Source organism: Canis aureus, chromosome 27 (assembly GCF_053574225.1).
Source record: "Canis aureus isolate CA01 chromosome 27, VMU_Caureus_v.1.0, whole genome shotgun sequence".
Taxonomy (NCBI): Eukaryota; Metazoa; Chordata; class Mammalia; order Carnivora; family Canidae; genus Canis; species Canis aureus.
In genome coordinates, this window is record NC_135637.1 from 32,553,435 (window position 1) to 32,573,576 (window position 20,142).

Below are 20,142 nucleotides of genomic sequence, written 5' to 3' on the forward strand. Positions count from 1 at the left end.
TGATACCTCCTAAATCGTGCCTTGGGTCCTTGGCCCAAAGCCCAAGCCTCTTAGAATTACTCCTTCCCACCACTCTCACCTCATTCTCAGCATATCACCTTTCCAGCCTTTCCTCATTCATGAGCTTGCAATAGCCCCGCAGCTGGGTTGACCCAGCTCCCTGTGTGGGGCACCTCTGCAGCCCCTCTGCTGGTGGAGGGCTCAGTGGTTCTTCCATCCCACACAGACCTTGTCTTTGTGAAGCCTTTCTGGCCCTCTCCTGGGGCCAGCCATCTCTTCTTTGACCCCATGGCATCACTTTCAGGCCATTGGCTACACCTGTATTAGTCTCCTGGGGCTGCCATAATGAATGGCCATAGACTCATAATGAATGGCTTAAAACAACAAATACATACTCTTCCACAGTTCTGGAGGCAGGAGTCCAAATCAAGGTGTAGAGCAGGGCCATACTCTCTCTGGGGGGCTCTAGGGGAGAATACTTTGTTGCCATCTCCAATTCCTGGTGTCCCCATGCATTCCTTGGCTAGAGACCATGTCATTTTAATTTCTGCCTCCACCTTCACAGAGCCTTCTTCTCTTCTGTCCTCATAAGGACACTTGTCACTAGATTTAGGGTCCATTGAGTAATCCAGGGTGATTTTATCTCAAAGTTCTTAACTAAATTACATCTGTAAGGACTCTTACCAAAATAAGTTCCCTTCATACATTTCAGTTGTTAGAATGTAGACTTCTCTTTTGGGGGCCACCATTCAACCCACTGTAGTGTCCTTCCCGCCTTCATATTCTGTGGGGAGCCAGTATCTGCCTCTTATTACTCTAGTGGGTCTTGGAGTGGTCACTTCCGTGGGGAGATGGTCTCTGCTGCCTTGCTTGAGGGCCTAGCTGCCCCCCATGTGTGGCTTTGCTGTGATGCACATGTCATGTGACTCCTGAGAGTCTGATGGCCCCCAGGGGCAGGGGCTGGGTCTGTGGTGCCATGCCTAACATGAAATAGAAATGTCATACATCTTGGGTGAATGTTGGGTACCGAATAAATACATCAGCTTGATTGTCTGAGGCCAAACTGCCTCCAGGAGATCTTTCTGAACCTGTTGAAGAATGAAGGTGGTGCTAAAGAATAATAATAACATCATCCAGTGACTGAGGGCTACAGCTTCCCAGCTGGTTCGTGTTCCAGCCTCTGCCTGCCCCACCCTGGCGCCATCTGGTTCCAGCCCCAGCCCAGAACATAAGTGATCTTTCCATCTTTAGGCACAGGTGGGTCCTTGAAGACAGAAGGAAATCTTTTAACAACTCTCTCGATGCTGATCAGGGAGTCCTTGTCTGCCCACACTGGGGACATTCAATCTTAATGCTAAAAGTCACCCACAGAGTTGGCCTTGTGGTGATTCAGTCTACAACCAGCTGGAACCCAAACCCCAAGCTGAAGAGTCATAAGAGCTATTATATTAGTCGGCCTGTGTCCTCCAAGAGAGCCTAGCTTTGTTCAGGGCATCTAGAGCTGCCGGGAGAGCTGAGGCATCAGGCCATGAGCAGGGCAGGCCCAGGCCCTTCCCAACCAACATTTTCTGTCCTGTCGGGAGACTTGACTAGTGTCAGAGCCTTCTGTGTTCCACAGGCTGGTCTGGACCATGGGCTCCCACTACCCGGGCAGCTGGGGCTTTCCACACTAGCCTGGTGATGTCATTGTTGGGGTGGCAGCATAAAGGCTGGAAGGTTGCAAGATTCCAGGGTATTCTCTGTGCTCCCCCTTCCCCTGCAGAACCACAGACTCTGACAACAGGCCTCTCACCAGGGTGTAGTGGCCAACTAAATGGGGAGCATCTGGTTTATAAATTTTGACCTCCTTGGTGTAGATGCAAGAGGGGGCAGCTGCCAGCCTGAGGGTAGAGGAAAAAAATGGAAAACCACCCAAACCAACCAGATATCTTAGAATGTAGAGTAACCTCTCACTGCCTATGGGTGACCTGGGGTTATGGTGCCAGGCAGTACTGACATCTGTCAGGAACGATGTTCTTGGTCTTCAGGAAACAGCTGTATAATGTTCCAGATTCCTTCTTTTAACAGAGGAAAACAGATCTCTCTCTTTCTTTCTTTCTTTCTTTCTTTCTTTCTTTCTTTCTTTCTTTTTTCTTCTTTCTCTTTCTTTTTCTTTCTTTCTTTCTCTTTCTTTCTTTCTTCTTTCTTTCTTTCTTTCTTCTTTCTTAATTTCTTTTTTCTTCTTTCTTTCTCTTTTTCTTTCTTTCTTTCTTTCTTTGTTTCTTTTTTTCTTCTTTCTTTCTTTCTTTTTTCTTTCTTTCTTTTTCTTTCTTTCTCTTTCTTTCTTTCTTTCTTTCTTTCTTCTTTCTTTCTTAATTTCTTTTTTTTTTTGAGGTGAAATGACAACATAAAACTAAACATTTCAAAGCAAACAACTCATCATTTAGTGTATTCGCAGTGTTGTGTGACTACCACTTCTATTTAGTTCCCAAACACCATCATCACTGCAGCAGGAAATCCCATACTCATTAAGCATCTACTTTCTGTCTCTGGATTTGTCTCTTCTGGACATTTCATGTAAATGGAATCAGACAACATGTGGTCTTTTATGACTACCTTCTTCACTTGGCATCCTGTTTTGGGGGTTCATCCATGTTCAGCCTGTCTCAGTACTTCATTCTTTTTGAAGACTGAGTGATATTCCACTGTAGAGATAACACCACAGTTTCTTTATCCATTTATCAGTTGATGGACATTTGGGTAGTTCCACCTTTTGGCCCTTGTGAATAATGCTGCTCAAACATAGCTTGAATTATCCCAGTACAACTTTTGCTTTAAACACCGCCCTCTTTTGGTTATAGATCTAGGAGAGTAATTGTTAAGTCATATGGTTATCAGCTCAGCCTTTTAGAAATGTCTTCAGAAAGTGACCAGATAAGCAGGTCACACGGGTGGACCTGGGGCCTAGTCAGGCTCCACCTGTTCCTCTCTCGGAGACTCCTTTTCTTGTCTGAAAAATGAGCATTTCGAAGTTGCTGCCCATTAAGGGGTCAGGGTGGATTCAAGGATATCAGCACTATGCCTCACCCAGAGGAAGTGCTTGAGAAAAGGGGAGCAGGTATTTTCCAAAAGTACTGGCTTGCTTGGGCACATTCGAGGCTTTTCTACGGTTGGGGAAATACACTTTCCTGAAGTATCACAGTAAAGAAGTCAGCGGAGCCCCAAGACCTGCGGCCAGTCCTGCAGATAGAATCTGTTCCCAGGGCACCGGGTGGTGGGAGGAAGGCTCGAGGCTGTGCATGAGCGTGGTGTCCAGAGCTAGCTTGGACCTGTAGAACCTGTGTGCCCTTTGGTGAGACCCGGGGGTGTCCTAGCCAGGGTTTTCTGAGCCTCTCCCAGAGGCTGATGCCTAGCTGGCAGGACACCCCCAAGGACGTGAGCTCCTGTCTGGAAGTCACCAGCCCTGCAACACCATTAGCACTGTGCTGTATGCCTGCAGCCCAGGAGAGGTGTGGGGTCCAGAAAGGAGAGGGCAGGAGTGGGGAAAGCAGGGCTTCTCCAGATAGGATGAGGTGGAGGGGGGACTCAGTACCTGCCTCTGCTGAAACCTACCCACCGCAGCTGACCAACCAGGAGGAAGATGGTGTTTGAATGTCTTTTACCTCAATAAATAAATACAGCCCAGCCCTTTGCTGACAGTGTAAACAGGGATATGAGACCACCCTGCCTCAGTCTTGATGCATGATTGAGTTCCTCCCACTCCTACCCAAGTTCCTGGGGTCCCTTCTTTCCTCTCAACCCTGTTATGTGTTTATCAGAATCCCTCCCCTGGCCCTTTCCAGCTGTTCCCATGTCTGCTTTGGGAGGGGAGGGCTGAGAACATTTCTTCCTCCTGAGGATTTTGCTTCAGGCTCTCATCTTGGGGTGCACTGGTCAGAGGGTGGGACAGGAGCTGGGATCTGGGCCCTGCACCTGTGGCGGCAGCAGGGCCACAGAAGCAGGATCTGAGGACCCTCCAGGTACATTGGGTCCAGCAGAGCCTCCCCTGGTTGGCTGCAGCCAGTAGACCTATGGCTGGTGATCTGAACTTGGTTCTGCACACATTTCCTGGGAGCCCTTGCGGCAGAAATCCCAGCAGGGTCTGAGAGAGGCCTTGTCGTGAGATGTACACTTCCTGGCTCACAGCTGAGAAAACAGGGAAGGAGTATTGAAGTTACTGGAGCTGTTTGATCCAAGGCTGGGCTGTGGAAAGACAGGCTGTGGGGGAGAGGCTGGCAGGCCGGAGGCTGGGCTAAGGACATTTAATGCTTTGAAGGCAGACATGTGCCCTCTGAGAGCAGGAAGGACAGCCGCTTCAGGGCTGTGGATCCTCGTGGTGCTATTATGCCAGGGGATCCGGCTCTGGCACTGGGTGTGACCTGTGATTACCAGATTCTTATGGGCTGGCAGGAATCTTGTCCAGTCTGGGTCAGGAAGATGCGGGTGGACAGGGAAGTGGCCTGGAAAAGATGATGTGTAAACTCTGTAAGAGTAGAGGGATAGCTGCTGGAACAGTGGCTGTGCCAGTTTGACTGGTCTGGCAGTGTGACAGACACCAGGGCTCCTTTGAAAGCTGTGCTTACAGAGCATGAGCAAGGCCTTCCTTTATTGTCCTTTGTTATTAAACCCACAGAAACCTGTGATGCAGCCTGGGTACCTACCACCCAGCCCCCCCCCCCCCCCATCAGCTCAGGGAGCACACTGCTTGGAAGTTTTGGTTCTCTGCTTATTTTAGACATGGTTGCAGGGGGCTGTTGGCGATGAAGGGGATGGAGAGACGCTCTCCTGCACCCTACCCCCTCCCCTGGCTCAGCTACCCAAGCATTGCCCTGTCTGGGAGGGACCTCAGAGGGTGTGTGTGTGTGTGTGTGTGTGTGTGTGCGTGGTAGGTACTTGTTACATATAACATCAAATGGGACATTTTAATCACTCTTAGGTATACTGTTCGGGGGCGTTAAGCACGTTCACACTGTTGTGCAGCCAGCAGCACCATCCCTCTCTCCAGGACTGTTTCATCTTCCCAAACTGAAGCTCTGTACCCACAAAACAACTCCCCATCCCTCCTCCCCCAGCCCCTGGCCCCCACTATCGAACTCTATCTCCGTGAATCTATTCCAGGTCTGTCATATAGGTGGACTCACACAGTGAATTTGTCATTTTGTGACAGGGTTATTGCCCTTAGCATAATGTCCTCGAGGGTCATCCATGCTGTAGCATGTGTCAGAATTGTCTTACTTTTTCAGGCCAAGTAGTATTCCGTTGTATTTCCATATCACATTTGGCTTATCCATTCACCCATCGGTGGATGTTTGATTTGCTTCCACAGTTTGGCTGTTGTGAATGATGTTGCTAGGAGCATGGATGTGCAAATATGTTTGCACCCCTGCTTTCAGTTCTTTTACATGCATACCCAGAAGTGGAATTGCTCGATCGCATAGTAATTCTACATTTAATTTTTTGAAAGTTTTTTTGTTTTGCTTTGTTTTTTTAACCAGTGTTGTCCTTGAGGTGTGAGAAAGAGGATGTGATCTGGGCTGACAGGGATTTAGTCCTCCCACTTGGCAGGTGTGGGGGTGGCTGCCTTTTTTCCTTGCATCAAAGACTAGATTTTAGATTTGCAGAGTGCCAGGATTGTGGCTGCTAAGCCGACTTGCCTGGAGAGGAGGAGGTTTGGGATTTCATTGTGCACATCCGTTTTCCACGCTAAGCTGGCTGCTGCCTGCCAACTCTGAGTGGGTCTTGCTCCCTCTGCCCCCGCCCTCTTCCCTGCTGGTTCGCCGCTTTGTGTGTGGATCAGCCCTCATTTCCCTGAGCCTCTCATAGCTGTGGGATGACAGGCCCACCCCCTCTGAAACCAGTATTTGCTTTCAGCTTTGGGTAGAACTTTGCAGGAAGCACCAGGGTTAACTCGGCCACCAGGTGCCCAGTCCTTGGAGGGAATGAGCCCCAGAGAGGTTTTCCCACTGGATATTCCTGGCAGAAGAGAGGACAGCAAGGCCCCTCTCTCACTTTGCTCTGGTTCTTGGGAAATGGCAGCTCCCAAAGCCTCCCAGGAATAGACAATATGCTCGAGGAGGTATGGGGACCCCAGGAGTGTGAAAGTGTGAAAGGAAGATGGGTCCCTATGTGTCAGTTAAGATGGAGGAAGAGGAAAGGAGGGCTCTCCTCCTTGCCCTATCACATTTGCAGGAGCAAGCTGGGGGTTCTGGGTTAGCCAGGACAGTGAGCTGAAGCCTCTGGTGGAAAGTAGCCCAGCAATGAATGACCAGCTATCTGAAATCCAGACTTAAAAGCATTGGTTTCTCGGACGTCAGTGTAGAGAGATGTGTGCAGAGTGGGAGACAGCTGACTTTGAGTTGCCCTGATCCTCCTAATTACCCCCATTGAGTCTGGCTGTGGAGCCTGGCTTCTCCGTCTCACCTGGTGGGTGGGAAGTGTCTACAGCAGGCTCAGCAGCCCCACACGGCCCTGGCCAGCAAACTTTTTGCCAGGCACTTGGTTTTGCACAGGGTTTTGTGTTTTTTTTGTTTTTTGTTTTTTTGGGTTTTTTTTGTCAGGATGTTGTTAAGCTAGCACTTTGTTTTGCAGATGTGGAATCTTGCAGTATTTGGAGCAAGCCCTAGGACCCTGAGTTTGACCCTAAAGTTCTTACTTGGGGCATCACTCAGTATTAATTTGACCTTTAATGTGAGCTCAGTGTAGTCACAGGCTGGGATATCTGGTGTTGGTGCTCAGATTAAGGATGCTCTTCTAGATGATGAATATGTTGTTGACTTCTTAAAAACATTATTATTTCAAAAAAAAAAGTTTATAGTTTCCTAGAGAGGATGTGTGGACAGTGAAAGTTCTGAGCTAATGTAAAAGCTGGGCCCAGAGGAAGAGTGGGGAGCAGAGTTAAGACGCTGTAAAGGAGGTGAGGTCAGGAGGTAGGCAGGGCATGGCTGGCTGACCTGCACAGTGACTGTAACGGCTTAAAGCAGAGCCAAGCCTCCACCCGTTGTCTAGTTCACACGCCTGATGATAAAGTCAGGAAAACTGAGACACAGACCGCTTAAGTGACCTGCACTGATTCTCACAGGTATATAGCAACCTAGACAGGACCAGAGCCTCACTTCTGGGAAATTCACATCCCAGGTTCTAGAATCAGCCCACCTGTCCCCTGGAGGACATGTCATGGGTTGCAGAAGTAAAGATACCCCCACCCCCAGCCCAGGGGGATCATTCAGACTACCCATGAGGAAGGCATCTGGCAGCCAAAACCTTCTGTCCAGGGCCCGGACTGCCTTTGGAAGCAGCTCCCAATGAGAGCAATTTTTCAGTAGAGGCTGCTGTGATACAGGGTTCATATCATGGATGTTGAATGGACAAGAAGTCCTCTGTGTTCATTTTGGTTAAAGAAAAAAAGTCTGTGATACCCCAAAAGGAAGCAGAAGCTGAAGTCAGACTTGTTTTGGGGGTAGTGTGTGAGATTAGGGTTCTGTATTTAACAGGGTTCTGTGCTATTTAATACATTTAAACCCTCCCCATCTGTCTTCAGGGATGCCAAGCAAGAGCTAATTGAGCACCTTTGCAGACTCTTAAGAGGACACAGAACTTGACCTTGGCCTCTGACTATCCTGGTAGGACAGTACAAACCCCAGCAGGGCTGAGCATTAACCAACATGGCGATGGCACCAGGAGCCCCCACAGTAGCCCATGGATTAAGGAGACCAGGGGACCTCAGTACAGCTTGTTGTTAGGGCACAGGGTAGGAGCCCACCCAGCTCTCAGGGTCCCCCACCCTGTCTGCTACTTTCATCCCAGAACCAGCCTCTGCTGGGACCCTCCTATGGACACACACAGCAGCAGGGCTCCACCTGGCCTTTGTGGTCACTGCCTGCACACAGGCAGCAGGGACACAGTGTGGGTCAGGGAGACAGCCAGCACAGTGCCAGATGCCAGCTTATGCTAATGTAGCAGTCTCAGCCCTGCTTCCTGCTGGAACCCCTGGGAAGCCTGTACAACCACCAGGGCCCAGACCTCCCTGAGTGTCTGATTCTATAGGTCTCTGTTGATTTTGAAGCTGGCACTAATACATACCCAGGGCTAGGGACACCTGTTAGAGGGCATGCCACCTGCTGGCCCACTGAGGTGAAGAATGTGGGAGAGGCAGAGGTGTGTGAGGAAGCTGGGATGTAGTGGATGAGTCTCACGGTGCACTGGCAGCCATCATAGCCGATATGGCGAGCACCTGGCCTCTCCAGCCACAGATCCTCTCAGCTGCTACGTGGGAAGAACTGAGAACAGTCCCCTTCTAGAATTGCCAGGTCTACTCTGGAAGCCTGTGCCTACTGGCCTCGTTGCTATGGGTGCTTAGTGGTGGAAGTTGTTGTAAACTGGTAAATAAACACTGCAGGGGTCCAACACTGTGGTGGTGACGTTGGACAGGGCTGGTTGCCAGTGAGTCATGGGGAAGGCAACGTAACCCAATCAAGATGACCTCTCAAAAAGCCCATGGGTTGTGAAGGAGCCCTTGAAGGAGTTAAGTCACACTCACATGAGGTTTGGAATGGGCCAGGCCCTTGTGGGTTAAAGTCTTGGTGAAGATCCACTGGATTAGAACAGTTCTGAAAACAGAGCTACAGAAAGACAGGCAAAGGAGAGAGGGCTTTGTGATTTAGCTAGGGAGAAAGGGGTGACTGTCTTCAGGTACCTTTAGGATGGAGGTATTATTCTCTATAACTCGATAGCCCTGAGCAGCAGGGAGCCAGCTAAAGGGTAAGACACTCTGTCCTCACAGGGATACTCAGATTGGTGGTCTGGGATTTTGGTGGACCAGATGGGAAGAGTCAGCCAAGGCAAAAGGTGGAGTAAGGAGAAGGCTCTCCAGCGCCCTTTCCCTGGGTTGGGACTGGCTGGCCTGGGGCACTGCTCACAGGGGCTGGGGCTTGTGCTTGGACTGGCATGATCTGTGCTCCTCACCCCGTCAGATCCCCATGGACAGGTGCAGAAGGACCGTCCCTGATAGCAAGATGCTAGCCTTTGGGCTCCATCTTTCTGTAGCTGCTCAGGCCCACTCCTGATACAAGTACTATGTGCCCCAGACAGTGTCCTGAAAGCCCAGTCTCATATAGTCTGGGGAGTGCGCCACTGTTTCAGCCCCATCTGCCCTGTGGTCTTCACTTAGCTGGTTGTGAAGATGAGGTCAGCTTACCTGAAGTCCTTGTTCAACACCCCTGGATGCCCGACATCATCAGCCAGTGCCTGCTGGGACATGTGGGGTGTGGCCCCCCTCACTGTCTCTAACACAGCTGCTTCTCTACACACACAGATGCGTCGTTTGGAACGCCACCTGGGTATGGCTGTGCTGCGGACCGGGCTGAGGAGCAGCGCCGGCACCAGGACGGGCTGCCCTACATCGATGACTCGCCCTCCTCCTCACCCCACCTTGGCAGCAAAGGCAGGGGCAGCCGGGACACACTGGCCTCAGGAGCCCTGGAGTCCACCAAAGTGGTGAGTCCCAAGGGGGAAGGGCCCGGCTATGAAGGAGGGCTTGGGCTTGGCTCTGGCCTACTGTCCACTTCCTGAAGGCACCCTGAAGCACATCTGCTCTCTCAGGCGTAAGTGACGAGTAGGTGCAATCAGGAGCAACCGATAGCTGAAGTCACTAAAAACGCCTTTTTCAGTCCCCTATCTGGTACCTGCTGGCCTGGAGACGGCCCCCTGGAGGCTTTGAGCAGTGAGATCATGGAACTGTCAGCTGAGCGTGCAGGACGTAGGCAGCACATGTGGAGGCTGAGAGCACCACCCCTGTCCTACCAGCAGGACCAGTGGCCGCCCCAGCGGTGGTGCTGCGGGGCAGAGGAGGGGGACAGCATCTGGGCTGCTCTCCTTGCGCTGCTCACAGTGCACTGGCTCCTTTTCACTAGAAAGGGTGCTCCTGAGGACTCCATCCATTTGACCAGAGTCTTACCCTTGAGGTTGCATTGTCATTAACAGTCCTGTTGTCATCTCCTCTTTGGAACAGGACAAATACCTTCCCTCTTTTGCTTAGCTTGTTTCTGCTGATGTCCCCTCCAGGTTGAAAAACAGAGAGAAAGTTGCTTTTATCCATTGTTGGTAGGAGGTGCCAGAAGAGTATCTTTTCACTGCAGTCGCTCCACTGTTGGGCTGGTGCCTTCTCTGTGGGACTGCTTCTTAATTATGCTTTTCTGATTTCTAAAGACCCTGGCGCTGGGCAGGCTTCCCATTCTGAAATGTAAGGATGGGAGAGGAAGCCCAGGTGTGACACATACACATACTTGCCTTGTGCAGCGTTTTGTTTGTTTGTTTGTTTGTTTGTTTTTAAAGGTTTTATTTATTTATTTATTTATTTATTTATTTATTTATTTATTTATTTATGAATGAGAGAAAGAGAGCATGCACAAGTGGTGGGGAGGGGCCGAGGGAGAGAGAGAAGCAGACTCCCTGGGTGGGGAGCAGATTCACTGAGCGGAGATCCCAAACCTAGGACCCTGAGATCATGACCTGAGCCCAAGGCAGATACTTAACCAACTGAGCTACCTAAACTCCCCCCTTGTGCAGCTTTTTACCCAAATACCTGATTTCACTATTTTACAGATTAGGAAACTGAGGTCCAAAGAGGTGAAATTACTTGCTCAGGCCCACACAGGTACCGGTTTGAAGGCTTCCTGAGTCCTCAGATGACACTCTTTTACCTACCTTGCCTTTCTCAGTGCACTCTCTTGCTTCCTGCTTTGCAAGCATGATTGGTACAGATGGGGCTCTTTCCCGTCCAAGTTCAGCCTGAGTCCTGAACTTGGGACAAGGCTGCTCCAGGAGGCTTATCTGCCCTCCCTGTGCCCCAGACCCCATGCAGCTTGGCTGCCCACCACCACTAGGCTCCTGCTCTCAAATCCTGTCTGACTTGGAGTTCTGCCCTTACCTTTCAGCCACGCTCAGAGGCTTATCTGTCCTGGAGTCTGTCCAGATCCCAACACCTGCTCTCCTTGGGCCCCCCGAGGGAGCCCATAGACCTGTCTCACACATCTGTCCTTGCCAGAGGTGAGCTCGCCAATTCCGAGCACACCACCTGGCCCAGAGCAGGTGTCAGGGAACGTCTGGATAAGATGGGAATTTTTTTTTCTATTGCGTTCAAATACATGTAACGTAAAATTTGCCTTCTTAACCATTTTGAACTGTACGTCAAGTGGTCTGAACGGCATTCACCTTGTTGTGTGGCCATCAGCACCATTGGTCCCCCTCACTTTTTATCATGTAAATCTGAAAGTCTGCACCTATTAAACAGTGCCCTCAGCCCCTGGCACCCACCACTGTACTTTCTCTTTGTTCATCGGGCTGCTCTACCTCATGGAAGTGGACTCACACGGCGTATGTCTTTTCGTGACAGGCTTATTTCACTGAGCATAACGTGCCCAAGATTCCTTCATGCTATAGCACCCTGCAGAATGATTCCCTTCTTAAGCCTGAATAAAACTACATTGTACGCATCTACCGTGTTTTGGTAATGCGTTCATCGGTTGGGAGACACCTGGGCTGCTTCCACAGTTTACCTATTAAGAGTAATGCTGCTGTGAACACAGGTGTACAAGCGTCTCTTTGAGACCCTGGTTTTCAGTTCTTTTGGGCAAATACCCAGAAGTAGAATTGCTAGATCCTGTGGTAGCTCTGTTTTTAATTTTTTGAGGAACCTCCGTATTGTTTTCCATATAGGTAAACTGGCCACACCAGTTTATATCACACAACCCCCCCACCCCAACAGCACACAGGAGGTGCGGTTTCTCCACCTTCTTGCTAGCATTTGTTTTCTGCGGGGGGGCGGGGAGGGGAGGTGATAATGGTTGTGGTTGTCCTAATGGGTGTGAGGTAGTAAGATGAGAATTTGGTTGGCAAAGGGCTGTGTAGCCTTCTTCCGGAAGCCCTCTGGTTAGGTGCTTGGAGGCCTGGGGTGGGGCCCTCCACTGCTTTGGAGACAGACTCAGCTTTGACTCTCTGGTTTCCCTGCCAGTACAGTGAGACTCTCTTCTTTCATTCTTTCTTTTTGGTTTCGTGAAAGTCAACTGTCACTTTCTGGCACCCACAGACAGCATGCTGGTCTCGAGGCCAGAGGTACGCAATCCCAACCAGCCGGGCTGGCGGGGAATCCCTGTTCATCAACCTCTACCGAGCTTGAGCTCTTTGGGCTGTGGAACAATCAGGAGGACCCTTAAGGACTCCATAGCAGCAAGGTGGCTCGGTGAACTCCTGGGTTGCAGGTCTGCTCTGGGCACACTGCCCCCAGGGGAAGGTAGGGAGTCCACAGACGCCAGGAACTCCCTTGCCTGTGCTGCTGTGGGAAGGACCCAGACCACACTGGGTGGGTCCTGGTCACCATGGTTACCTAGGACATTCTCTATCCCTGGGTGTTCTGAGGTGCCTGCCAGTCTTGACCAAGCTATTTCCCCCTTGAATGATGACCATGTGATCTCAGATGGGGATAGAAGCTGCAGGAGAGGCCAGGCTGCCCCCCAGGCAAGAGCCATCAGGCACACATCCTCCATCTCCCCATGACCAGGTGGGGACACATGTTAGTAAGCCCCTTGGGGTTGCTGGGAGGAAGAGCAGTTTCATGCAGGCCTTTTTTCTTTTTTTAAAGATTTTTATTTATTTATTCATGAGAGACACACAGAGAGAGAGAGAGAGGCAGAGACACAGGCAGAGGGAGAAGCAGGCTCCACGCGGGGAGCCCGACGCGGGACTCGATCCCAGGTCTCCAGGATCAGGCCCTGGACTGAAGGCAACATTAAACCACTGAGCCACCCGGGCTGCCCTCATGTGGGCCATTTTGTGACCATTCCCTCTCTCCCCTGGGAGGGCAAAGCTAGCAGTACTGACTAGAGGGAGTAAGGCAGTGTCATGGACACTCCCAGAAGCTGTGATCAGAGCTGTGGGCTAGCAAGTAACCTTCCTTCAACAACGTCAGGAAAAGGGGTGAGGGTCTGGCATCACTTCCAGCTGCCATTCTGGAGAGGCAAAGCCTGTAATATGCCAGGTCAGCGTGGTCCGTCTTTCCTAGGGTCCTCGAGACTCTCCATATCCTCTCACCTGTTTGTTTATAAGGAGGGACATCGGGGCACAGAGAGGGGAGCTGACATTGTTGAGCAGCCCCTGCTCATTGGGCTCTGTAACACACGGTGACCTGCCAGGCCCTGTCCCTGGGGTAGCAGCAGGGGGTAGGCCCCAGAAACATCAGACCTGATACCACTTCAGCCCACACTTCTCATGTTCAAGGGCCCTTCAGTGTGTGGTGGAGCTGGATGAGCCCAGCGGCCAGGGGCTTCTCATGGGCACATAGAGGCCGAGAAGGCAAACAAACACTTGGGGTCTGTGGCTTTGCAGAAGTGGCCCTGGTGTGCTGCCTTGGCAGGGACCACCCGTGGACCCTTTGGGGTTTGTTCTTGTTTGGGGTTTTGTTTGTTTGTTTTTTAGGATGAAGCCAATGCAAATGCACATGTTCAATCAATCACTCCTACTCAGAAGTCAAATTTGCATTTTTTATAAGGGTAGTAAACTCTGGTTCAGGAGTATTTGAAGACAGACCTGCTTTATAATTTTGCTACCGGTCGTCACCACATTGAGTAAATCTGATCAAGAGCTGGGCTCCTGGAACAGAAATTATAACTCTGACTAGAGCTTTTATCTGATCAACCACAAGTTTATTCACTTTTATGATTCAGTGGTTAGGGACACTTTGATCGTGTGGGTGCCCCAGTGAGGCTGTGCACCAGGCACAGCAGGATAAATGGTGCCTGTGCCACTGTGGCTCATCTTGGCCACATTGCCTAGTTCTGGGTCCTACCTTACACAACTTAAACAGGGATAATATTTGCTCACACCTGTCCTCCCTGCAGAGTTGGAGACAGCAGGTGTTTGGTGCCAGCCCTGCCTATATTCTTCCTCCTAAGAGCCTTCCCAGGTTGGTTTATCATCAGTGGGGCAGACACAAAGAATTGCATTGCCTCCCCTACATGTTGGTGCTCTTTTCAGAGGACTGGGGTTCCAGGAGCTCGGGTCCTTGTGCGGAGGCCAGCCCCTGGCCCTCTGCTGGCCAGGCTCCAGGATGGTGGGCGTCCCTGTTGCCAAGCAAAGGCATGGCCCCTACCCAGAGAGGAAGGGTCCTTTGTCCAGCAAACTGGCTGCCAACTCCCAACTGGAAGCAGTCCACCCCTTCACAGCCAGGGTTTGATTCCCTGATCACCCTGGCTCCCCCAGTTTGGGGCTGAGGGTAAAGAGTGCTCCCCAGATTCCACCCTGCCATCCATACTCCTGCCACTCAGGTCCAGCTCCTGCCCTCATGGGCCTGGTGGCGGTTCTGTTCACCTGTCGGCCTTTTCCCCTTTGTCACGTCCAGTTTGTTTTTATCCGCTCTTGCAGCCTCAGGTCAGTGTGGCTTCCTCCCTCCCCAGCAGAGGTGAGAGGCCTGCCTTCCAGCTGGCCGCTTCTCTTTCCAGTCGCCCTTGTCCTCTGGCTTCCTCTCCACCAGGATCTCCCTGCCATCCCGGTCCTGACTGGACTCACATGCCCTTTCCAGAACTGGCACGTGCACAAGGCAGAGCTATAAATAACCCTGGCCCCGGCCCTGCCCTTTGTTCCCTCATCGTCTGCATTTCTTTCGCGCCCTCTCCTTCAAGGTGCCGTTGGCTGGCTTCTGAGCCATCCCTGTCTGCCCCCAGCCTCCAGCACCATTCAGGGGCTCGGGGAGACGAGCACTGGTCCACAGAGAGGTATCCACACCCGTGTCTTCTCCCTAGCCTGGCACATTCCCCGGGCCAGACGGTCCCCTGAGCTGGCCGCGCCCTTCGAAACAGTGAGAACTGGAGTTGGCGCCATCCTGCCTGCGCTCTTTTTCCTCCCAGCTTTCCAAATTGTGTGGGTGGGAATGAGACGCACTGCCACCCACGTGAGTACCGGCATCTCGTGCTGGGTGGGGCTCGCCGTGTGCCCCCCCCGCCCCCGTGCCAGTGCTCACAGTAGCGGGATTGTTCCTCGGACACAGTAGGACTGGGTGGGTGGCCACTGCTGCTCAAGGAGCCTGCTGTGCCCTTCACCTTTACATCTGCCCTTGCTTGAGGCACAGATGGCACCTGGACACAGTGGGAAGCACGTTCAGGGGCAGTTGAGAGGTGCTGCTCCAACACGCTGCCACCATTCATGGTGTGACCTCGGTGGGCTGAGATGAGACGAGGTGTCAGCGGCCCCTACCCTGCATGTCTGTGCACTGTGTGCCGCAGATTTGCTGACTGTGGAACGGGCTAAGCTGACAGTTCTGGATCTTGGCACCTGCTTGTCAAACAGACAAGGGTTCCAGAAAGGGACCTCAGAACCTCGCAAAGATACAGCCAAAAATAGGGCCCAGCCAAGCATCTTAGATCCATTCATTGGTTTGTTTATTCATTATATCTTCATGGAGCACCTATGTGTTCCAGGTACTGAGCTGGCACTGGAAGTTTCCAGGTCAGGCACAGCATGTCCTGGAGGTTTCTGCCTGTGGAGCCGCTGCCCGTTGTGCCCTGGGGTGGGCCGGGGGGTGGGGGGTCGTGTCTGTGTGGGGTGGGACCTGAGTGTGCTTTCTCTGGAGTGATGCTTAGCCATGATCATGGCGGCTGCCCCCTACACACACACGAGTGCACATACACACTTGGGCATGCACACACGTACAAGCATATGCATGCCCCTAGCTCATGCACACTGAGAGATTCCCAGAACAAAGTAGTGGTTCAGGAAGACTTTTTGGATGGTCCCAGTGGGCAGTGAAGATGTGGTACAAGCCCCAGGGACCCAGAAAGCAGAAGCAGGTGGGACCCAGGGATTGAGCCTTCCTTCCCCAGTTTATACCCAGGCAACTGATGCTCCAGGCAGGAGGGCAGTTGCCTGAGACTCAGTTGCCAGGCGTTCAGTGGGCAGGCCTGACTCTGTGGCCCTGTCCCCCACCTCCTGGCTCTGGGTGCTTCTTGCTGAGCCACCCGTCTGCACCAGGGTAGCTCCCTTCTCCCAGTCCAGTGAAGTGGCAAGGGCCAGCAGGATGGGAAGCACACAGAAGGGCCATGCTGGAGTCCTGATTCTGGGTGCTATAGAGACACCGTGAGACCTGAACTGGCCTTAGGGCCGGGCCTTTCTGGAACCCAGTGGTTCTCACGTAGGCATAATTTGACCCCAGAGGACATGTAGCAATATCTGCAGACATTTGTGGCTGTCCCAGCCAGGGTTGGGAGGGGAGTGTTGTTCCTGGCATCTGTTGGATGGAGACCAGAAATGCTGCTCAACACCCAAGTCCCCCCAGCATCCTAAAGAGAATCCTCGAGCCCTAGATGTCAGCAGTGCCAAGAGCCAGGAGCCTGCCCCAGATCAGTGATCTCCCCTGAGGGCTTCGGCAAAGTGGACCACAGGGCCAGTGCTCTGGTTCTATGCCCAAGGGCTGCCACAGAGCAGTATGGTTGTTCATGTTCAACCACAGGTGGGAAACCAGTAGCATGGGCAAGAGTGTTACATCACTTTCCGTGGGCTATGATGGGGCCCGTCAGCACATGGGTGGGTCATGGGCATAGCCAGTCTCTGATACTGATTCCCTCGCTGGTGGTCAGGGAGCACATGGGGGGTGTGACCAGGAAATCACACATAGATTTCATTGCCTTTGACATCAGCATTTGTGTTCGTTTGCTGGGCACCTGTAACAAAGTGCCATGAACCAGGGGGCCTTGCCCTGACTGCTCAGCTGCACACTGCCCATTTCCCATTGGTAAGACCAAGGGTGGCCCTCAGCTTTGCTGGACGACCCTCCAGAATTTGCAGTGTCTATGAGCAAGTGGTTGACTTGATGAGGCTCCTGTGTCTCCCTTTATTTCTACACGGAGCCTTCCCTCAGAGGCTTGGCCTCAGGTTGATAAGCAGGCCTTCCTCTCTGAGAGGGGCCACCTCAGCAGCCAACCCCCAGGTCTGACCTTTGTCTCTTTCTCCTACAGAGTGAGTTGGACTTGGAAAAAGGCATGGAGATGAGGAAATGGGTCCTGTCTGGAATCCTGGCTAGCGAAGAGACTTACCTGAGCCACCTGGAGGCACTGCTGCTGGTGAGGAGAGGGTAGGGGGCTGAGCAGGGCAGGGGCACTCTGCTCACAGGTCCCAGGTCCCAGGACAGCAGTCAGAAGGCAGCCCGCCCTCCCTGGAGGGTCATTCCACCTCTGTAGAAGCTGGACCTCCCCATGGCATAGTGGATACTAGCATAAGACAGGTGCCAAACCAAGCTGGCTTTAAATTTTTATTTTTAATGGAATTTAAAAAGAAAAGCACAGATGTCACATAACTGATTTTCTGTGGTCATACCATGTACCTGAAAAACAGCAACCCTCTCTCCAGTGCCACTCTCACCTGTCACCTGTGCTGCCTCACCTGTGCTCTCTTCCAGCCCATGAAACCTTTGAAGGCTGCTGCCACCACCTCTCAGCCGGTGCTGACAAGCCAGCAGATCGAGACCATCTTCTTCAAAGTGCCTGAGCTCTATGAGATCCACAAGGAGTTCTATGATGGGCTCTTCCCCCGAGTACAGCAGTGGAGTCACCAGCAGCGAGTGGGTGATCTCTTCCAGAAGCTGGTGAGTGACTCGGAACAGGTACACGGCAGTCTCCCAGGAGCTTGCGGCTCTGCAGGGATCCAGCCTCTCCCTTGCTCTGTGGGCGTGTGTTGTCAAAGGCTCTGGGATGTGGAGCCCTTATTTTAAGTAGGCTCCACACCTAACATGGGGCTTGAACTCATGACCCTGAGATCAAGAGTCGCATGCTGTACTGACTGAGCCAGCCAGGTGCCACTGGAGAATTTTTTTTTTAAGTGGTGTGGGGTAGAGAGACATGGTCAGTAAAAATCAAGGTAGTGGGGAAAGTGCTCCTAAAGCCTGAAGGAGTGGGAGTGCTTGGGTGCCTCAGTGGTTGAGCATCTGCCTTCGATTCAGAGCGTGATCCCTGTTCAGGGATTGAGTCCCACATCAGGTTCTTCGTGAGGAGCCTGCTTCTGCCTCTGCCTCTGTCTCTGTGTCTTTCATGAATAAACAAAATCTAAAAAAGAAAGAAAGAGAAAGAAAGAAAGAGAGAGAGAGAGAGAGAAAGAAAGAAAGAAAGAAAAGAAAGAAAGAAAGGAAAGAAAGAAAGAAAGAAGAAAGAAAGAAAGAAAGAAAGAAAGAAAGAAAGAAAGAAAGAAAGAAAGAAAGAAGAAAAAAAAACCTGAAGGAGGGCCCTGGCAGAGAGAAGTGGGAAAATAAGGTATTATGTGGCCCTTAGCTCCTCCCAGCAGCTTTTTTTCACAACCTGCAGCCATATTTAATGATGACTTTGACAGTGACACTCTTGCCTTGTAGGAATCACAGCTGGTTCTTACAGACAGGTTGGAGAAATGCAGGGCAGGTGGTTTGTCCCTGCAGAGCGTAGACTGAGGCACAGCCTCGCAATGTGAGGCTGCCTGGCTCCTGAGTAGTGGGGCACAGGAGAGTCTACAGGTGCCCATCTCACCTGAGCTGAGGCAGCCCTGTAAGGCAGGTCCTGCCCCAACCACTGTGGAAGTGAGAAGACTGAGGAACTCTGGGCCACTTGCTGGGAGTGTAATATTGGCTTCTTTCCAAAAAGAGTGCTTTTCCTTCTGCCTTCTTGGGCCATAAAACTGAAGGACAAGTGATGCTGGATGACAGAAAGAATTTCTGAAAGGGCTTATTGAGCCCATACTGACCAGGAATCCTTTTGGCAGAGGTGGCTGTGGGTCCCAGTTCAGGTCCCAGAGGCAGAAACAACTTATCGGGACAAAAGGGGCCCACCCAGAAGGCAGGTAAGGGGCCTCTATGAGCCTTTGCTGACCACAGGACTCCAGAGGAGCCAAGGATATGGCTTTTTAAAAAGTCAGCAGGACCATGGGGTGCCTGGGTGGCTCAGTCTGTGAAGCATCAGCCTTCAACTCAGGTCATGATCCCGGGGGTCCTGGGGTGGAGCTCTACATTTCATTGGGCTCCCTGCTCAGCGAGGAGCCTACTTCTCCCTCTCCTTCTACTGCTCCCCGTGCTTGTGCATGTGCTCTCTCTCCCTCTCTCTGTCAAATAAATAAATAAAATCTTAAAAAAAAAAAAAAAAGTCAGCGGGACCAGTAAAACTTAGCAGTCAAATAAAGGGAGTTGGCAGGCCCCTTGGCACTGGCCAGGCCACATCTGAGATGGGGATTGGCTCAAAGTGCTTATTTAACCAAGGTGTGGGCCAGCTAAAACTTGTCCAAAAGGAGGAAACAGTTAAGGCACCTGCAAGAGGAAGGAGAAAACTCAAATGAGAGCTATCTGGTCGATGTCTGTCTTCCAGTGTGTGAGGTTCCAATATGTGTGGAAAGGAGGCCCCCACCCCAGCAGTTCTAAAGTGTGGAGCTGGTCCCCCCTCCCAAGGTCACAGGCCTCCTCTAGGTATGCAGAGCATGGCCCCCTGGGCTGCCCAGACACCCAGCTGGCCCAGACCCAGTCCTTGCCTTGGCTTGTGCCTGGGTTAGAGCGTTCTACTCCAAGGTGTGGCCTTCCTGTTGGCAGTCCTCTCTCTCCACTACCCTGGGTTACAAGACACCTTGGACCCCAGGCTGGAGCGAAGGTACAAGAAACACATGAAACTTTTTGCTTTTCTGTTCAGATTCCCACCATGTAAGACCCCTTTCTCTATGGCCAGAAAGTAGGAGGCTGTGTTGGTGCAGCAGCCCCCATCTTTGAAGTGCTCCCTACCCTATTTCTCCCTGTGTGAAGTGTCAGCAGGTTTAAACCTAGTAGATTTGGCTCAGCCTGCAGCCTTCCTGAGAACTGGAGAATCATATTGTTGAAAAGAAACTGCACCCAACACTCTTCTCCAAATAACATTCCGACATCACTCAGAGACTTCTCTTGCAAATTTTCATAGTCTGATGGACCCCAGAATTGAGGCGGTTTCCTTTGGTTTTCCCGGTATCCTTGAACTAGCTTTGTGGGTCAGACATTGCAGCAGGACTAGAGAGAGGGGTGGTTGGGCTACAGCAGGAAGTCGTGCCCCAGGAACTGCGTGAAGAATGTTCATGGGTGCCGCTGAGCTGGGTGCTAGGGCTCCCCTGTCC

The 20,142-nt window shown here is 51.7% G+C and overlaps 1 protein-coding gene across 1 annotated transcript in view; it reads left to right on the plus strand.

The window, feature by feature from the left end:
- BCR (BCR activator of RhoGEF and GTPase) overlaps nucleotides 1-20,142 on the plus strand; it is a 124,349-nt gene that overhangs the window by 53,090 nt on the left and 51,117 nt on the right. The window contains exons 2-4 of the mRNA XM_077874484.1: nucleotides 9,329-9,510; nucleotides 17,016-17,120; nucleotides 17,456-17,641. Coding sequence (XP_077730610.1) covers nucleotides 9,329-9,510; nucleotides 17,016-17,120; nucleotides 17,456-17,641 — 473 coding nt within the window. The remainder of the gene's footprint in view (nucleotides 1-9,328; nucleotides 9,511-17,015; nucleotides 17,121-17,455; nucleotides 17,642-20,142) is intronic.